Source organism: Numida meleagris, unplaced genomic scaffold, assembly GCF_002078875.1.
Source record: "Numida meleagris isolate 19003 breed g44 Domestic line unplaced genomic scaffold, NumMel1.0 unplaced_Scaffold332, whole genome shotgun sequence".
Taxonomy (NCBI): Eukaryota; Metazoa; Chordata; class Aves; order Galliformes; family Numididae; genus Numida; species Numida meleagris.
The window spans coordinates 30,027-34,965 of NW_018364562.1; the positions used below are offsets into that span (position 1 = coordinate 30,027).

At 67.9% G+C, this 4,939-nt stretch overlaps 2 protein-coding genes across 2 annotated transcripts; both read left to right on the forward strand.

The window, feature by feature from the left end:
* The first annotated feature begins 865 nt into the window (after positions 1 to 865).
* PMVK (phosphomevalonate kinase) lies at positions 866 to 2,160 on the forward strand. Its single transcript, XM_021383083.1, has 3 exons — positions 866 to 1,314; positions 1,393 to 1,522; positions 1,990 to 2,160. Exons 1-3 carry the CDS (start codon positions 1,228 to 1,230, stop codon positions 2,124 to 2,126), a joined length of 354 nt encoding a protein of 117 aa, XP_021238758.1. The 5' UTR covers positions 866 to 1,227; the 3' UTR covers positions 2,127 to 2,160.
* A 28-nt stretch (positions 2,161 to 2,188) lies between these two features.
* On the forward strand, positions 2,189 to 4,935 carry PBXIP1 (PBX homeobox interacting protein 1; the record flags this gene model as incomplete). The annotated part of the gene is made up of 9 exons (XM_021383067.1): positions 2,189 to 2,578; positions 2,658 to 2,760; positions 2,843 to 2,901; positions 2,971 to 3,109; positions 3,199 to 3,414; positions 3,506 to 3,529; positions 3,602 to 3,669; positions 3,751 to 3,873; positions 3,949 to 4,935. Coding segments are annotated over exons 1-9 (1,848 nt in total), but the record flags the coding sequence as incomplete, so codon positions are not given.
* Between the last annotated feature and the right edge of the window lie 4 nt (positions 4,936 to 4,939).

A 4,939-nucleotide genomic window follows, 5' to 3' on the forward strand; every position in this document is an offset into this window, starting at 1 on the left:
TCTGCCGTGCTGGGCTATGCTCTGTGCCATGCTGTACTGTAATCTACCGTGCTGTGCTGTGCCAGGCTGTGCCGTGCCATGATCTGCCGTGCTGGGCTATGCTCTGTGCCATGCCGTGCTGCACTGTGCCGTGCCATGCCATGATCTGCCGTGCTATGTCCTGTGCCATGCTGTGCCATGCCATGATCTGCCACACTGTGCCATGCTGTGCCATGCCATGATCTGCCACACTGTGCCGTGCTGTGCCATGCCATGATCTTCCACGCTGTGCTATGTTCTGTGCCATGCCGTGCTGTAATCTACCGTGCTGTGCCATGCCATGCCATGCCATGATCTACCATGCTGTGCCATGCCATGATCTTCCACGCTGTGCTATGCTCTGTGCCATGCTGTGCTGCACTGTGCCGTGCCATGCCATGATCTTCCACACTGTGCTGTGCCGTGCCGTGATCTACCATGCTATGTCCTGTGCCAGGCTGTGCCATGCCATGATCTGCCGTGCTGTGCCGTGCCATGCCGTGCCATGCCATGATCTTGCACGCTGTGCTATGTCCTGTGCCATGCCATGCCGTGCCATGATCTACCATGCTGTGCTGTGCCATGCTGTGCCATGCCATGATCTTCCACATTGTGCTATGTTCTGTGCCATGCCGTACTGCAATCTACCATGCCATGCTGTGCCATGCCATGATCTTCCACAATGTGCTATGTTCTGTGCCATGCCATGCTGTAATCTACCATGCTGTGCCATGCCATGCTGTGCCATGCCATGATCCACCATGCTATGTCCTGTGCCATGCTGTGCCGTGCCATGCCATGCCATGCCATGATCTACCATGCTGTGCTGTGCCATGCTGTGCCGTGCCGTGCCATGCCATGATCCACCATGCTATGTCCTGTGCCATGCCGTGCCGTGCCATGCCATGATCCACCATGCTATGTCCTGTGCCATGCTGTGCCATGCCATGCCGTGCCATGCCATGATCCACCATGCTATGTCCTGTGCCACGCTGTGCCATGCCGTGCCGTGCCATGCCATGATCTACCACACTGTGCTAAGTTGTGCCGTGCCACCCTGTGCCGATCCACATCCCACTGAGCCCCACACCGTGCCGTGCCCCACACCGTGGGCCGTGCCCTGCTCATGCCCTCTCCCCGCAGGAGCACGGCCTGGACTTCCAGCGGCTCCTGGATGCCAGCGCCTACAAGGAGCGGTACCGGCAGGACATGATCCGCTGGGGCGAGGAGAAGCGCCGCGCCGACCCGGGATTCTTCTGCCGGAGCGCGGTGCAGGGCGCGGCACAGCCGGTGTGGGTGAGCGGGGATGGGTACGGGGGGGTTCAGTGGGGTTCAGTGGGGCTCAGGGTGAGCGCTGACGCCGCGTGGGTGCAGGTGGTGAGTGACACGCGGCGCCTCTCGGACGTGGAGTGGTTCCGGGATGCCTACGGGGACGCGGTGCTGACCGTGCGTGTCACAGCCACCGAGGAGACGAGGAAGAGGAGGAGCTGGGTCTTCGTGGCGGGTGAGCGAGCAAAGCTTCCCCCCTCTGCACCGGCACCAGAGCCACCGGCAGCGCTGGCACCATGGTGCCCCGTGGCACGGCTGGCCCTGTCCTGCTGCTATCCCCTGGCCCTATAGCCGTCCCTTGTCTCTGCTGCCATCTCCTGTCCCCACAACCATCCCTTGTCCCCATGGCTGTCCTCTGTCCCTATAGCCATCCCCTGTCCCTATAGCTGTTCCTTGTCTCTGCTGCCATCTCCTGTCCCCACTGCCATTCCCTGTCCCTATGGCCATCCCCTGTCTCTGCTGCCATCTCCTGTCCCCTCTCTCCTTCCTTGTCCCCATAGCTGTCCCCTGTCCCCACTACCAACCCCTGTCCCCACGGCCATCCCCTGGCTGCAGGACCCGGAGTTTTTGCATAAAGCTCCGCAAGCACCGAGCACGGGGTGGGGGATCCTGACCCATCGTGGGGGCTCTGCTCCTCCCCAGGGGTGGACGACGCCGAATCCGAGTGCGGCCTGGACCAGGGGGTGCTCTTCGATTGGGTGATCGCCAACGACGGGGACGGGGCGGCCCTGGGCGCGCAGCTGGAGGCACTGCTGCAGGACGTCCGCAGCCGCCTGTAGCCACGGGCTGGGGATGGGGGGGGGGGGNCGGGGCGGGGGCGGTGTCTCCGCAGCTGTGCGGGGAATGTACAGAATCTGCGGGCACCGTGACCGCCCCGTGTCCGGTCCCAGGGCGCTGCCGGTACCGGAGCGGGAGGCGGAGGCGCGGCCGGGGCTGATCCCGCTGCCACCGGGGAGGGGCGATCCCGGGGGGTCCCGACGCCCCAGGTGCGGGGATCGCGGCGCTGCCACCCGTTGCCCTTTGCTCTGAGCTCATCAACTCGCTTTGCCAGGCAAATCAGCCCGGAGCGGGGACGGGGTGAGGTCGGTCCGTGTGTTTGTTTATGGGTCTGTTCGTCCGTGTGTCCATCTGTCCGTCCATGTCCGTCTCCTCGCAGGGGGGTCCCGCAGCCATGGCGCAGAAATCGGACTCCCGGGACTCGGATAACAGCTGGGTGCTGACGGGCACCGAGGTGAGGGCTTGGGGCCGGGGTTGGGGGGGCAGAGAGGGGGCTGGGGCCGGGGGTCCCAACGGCCGCGTGTCGTCCCCAGGGGCTGCCCGTGGACACGGTGGGACCGGAGCGGGATTCAGCCTCGCACGAAGATGAGGACGAGGGGGAAGGGGAGGAGGAAGGCTCCCCGGACGTGGGCACAGGCACGTGGGGAGGGGGCAACGCCGGTGTCCCCGGTACCGGGCTGGGTTCTCCTGCTCACCTCCGGCCTCTGCCCCTCCGCAGCTGATGGCAGTGAGGATGGATCCGCCTCCCTGGGTGAAAAACAGAGCCCTGAGGATGGGGTAAGCCGGGGGGGAACAGTGGGACGGGGGTCCTGTGTGGGGACGTGTAACCCCAACCTGTGTCCCTAGAGCTCAGAGGAACACTTGGATCCCGGTGGCGGGGCAGAGCTCCCCAAGTCCGGCCCTACAGAGCTCGGCACGGCACAGAGCTGGGAGCAGGAGCAGCGCGATGCTGAGCCGGGACCGCGTCCCGAGGCGCGCACCGCAGGTCAGCACCGCGCGGCGTCCGGGGGGGGGGGGAACCGAGCAGCAGCGCCGGTCCGCGGGCACTCCCCACAGCTCCCCATCCCTCCCCAGGGCCGCTGCCGGAGGAGGGGAGCTGCACCAGCAGTGACGACGACGTGGAAGGGCTGCGGAGGCGGCAGGTCCACCAGCCCCGCGCCGGGACCCCCCCTCCTGCACCCATCCCGCGCCGGGTGACGCAGGACGAAGGCAACGAGGAGGGGCTCAGTGCCAACAAACTGCTGCTGGGAGCGCTGGCGCTGGTGGCCGTGGCTCTGCTGATCGTCTCCGGTGAGTCGGGGGTCCTGGAACTGGAGGGGGGGGGGTGGAGGGGGAGGGGCAGGTGTTGGTCACCCTCACTGTCTCTTCCTGTCCTCCCCAGGCGGTTTCTACGATGCGGCAGACGGTGAGAGCGGGGAGGGCTGCGCCGCGGGGCCGGGTGCCGCGCGCTCGATGTCACCGCGCGGTTCCTCCCCAGGTCCTGCAGACGTGGCGAGCCGCGACGCGACCGACGTGGAGCAGGAACCGGCGCCCGACAACGGCAGCGTGAGGAGCGGGGCTGCAAAGGGGCGGCCGCGTCCTCGGCACCCCCAGAGCCGCATCCCACTCCCCCTTTTTCTCCCCCAGGATTCCCCGCAGAAGCTCCCCCCGGACAGCGGGGACGCGCGTAGCGTGCAGTCCATGAGCGTGCTGCTGGACCGCCTGGCCAAGGAGAACCAGGACATCCGCCTGATGCAGGCCGAGCTGCAGGTGGGTGCGCAGCACCGTGCCCCCCAGGGCCGCCACCCGGTGCTGCCCTTCACCCTCAAACCTCCCCGCCCCCAGGCCCACAAGGAAGAGCTGCAGGCGCTGCTGCAACAAAGCGAAGGGGCAGCGGCGGCGGCCGGGGTGCAGCAGCAGAGTTTGGCCAAGGAGAACGCCGAGCTCCGCGCCGCGCTGCAGCGTGAGGCCGAGGCGCTGCGGGCTGCACGCACCGAGCTGCAACGCCTGCAGGCCCGGGGGGGTCCCAGCGACCCCCAGCCCCGTGAGCACGAGGCTGAGCAGCAGCCCCACGGCCCCAGCGCCCCGGTGCGTGGGGAGGGAGCCCGGCACGAGGCACGGCAGCAGGGGCTGTTGGCGTCGGTGCGGCACGAGCTGGCAGCTGCCCTGCAGCGAGCGCGGGGCACGGGGGGGCAGGAGGGGCTCATGGAGGAGCTGAGGGCGCTGGAGGAACGCCTGAGCCGGGAGCTGGGGGGGGGCGAGGGGGCTGAGGCGTTCCCCGGGCACTGGAAAAAGGGGTTCAAAGCAGAAAAGAAGGAGAGGGGGTGGCACAAGCGGGACGGCCACCGTGAGAGGGGCAAAGCCCACGGGCACGGCGGGGAGCCCCACGGGAAGGAACCCCACGGCAAGGAGCCCCGGCCACCCCGGGAGCACAGAGCGGGCAAAGCTGGGGGGAAATGGTCCCATGGTCCCCGGGAGCTGCCCCCCCTCAGCCATTCCCGCGCCCCCCAGGGCTGCTCGGGGGTGGCCGACTGCGCCCGCAAAGAGGGCCGCGAAGCGCTGGGGGCCGCGCTGGAGCCCGTGCAGAAGGCGCAGTTCCTGCAGCTGCTGGAGGGCTTCATGGGGCGGCTGGGCTGGGGGGGGCACTTCGGGGGGGTGGCGGCGCGGTTGGACGGCGCCTTCGGGGCCGACGGGGTCTTCGCCCACGACCGGCGGCGTTTCGTGGACTTCGTGGAGGAGGTGGAGGAGATGCTGGAGGACGTGGCGCGGCGCGAGCGCGGCGACGAGGAGGCGGCCGACGGCTTCGAGGAGTTCGTGCTGCGGCACTACGCCGGGT

What these genes read in the sequence shown, in the direction of transcription:
- PMVK (XM_021383083.1), top strand. Translation starts at nt 1,228, where the DNA reads ATGATCCGCTGGGGCGAGGAGAAGCGCCGCGCCGACCCGGGATTCTTC. An exon ending in GCGCGGCACAGCCGGTGTGG is followed by an intron (nt 1,315 to 1,392) that starts GTGAGCGGGGAT and finishes GCGTGGGTGCAG; the next exon opens with GTGGTGAGTGACACGCGGCG. An exon ending in GAGCTGGGTCTTCGTGGCGG is followed by an intron (nt 1,523 to 1,989) that starts GTGAGCGAGCAA and finishes GCTCCTCCCCAG; the next exon opens with GGGTGGACGACGCCGAATCC.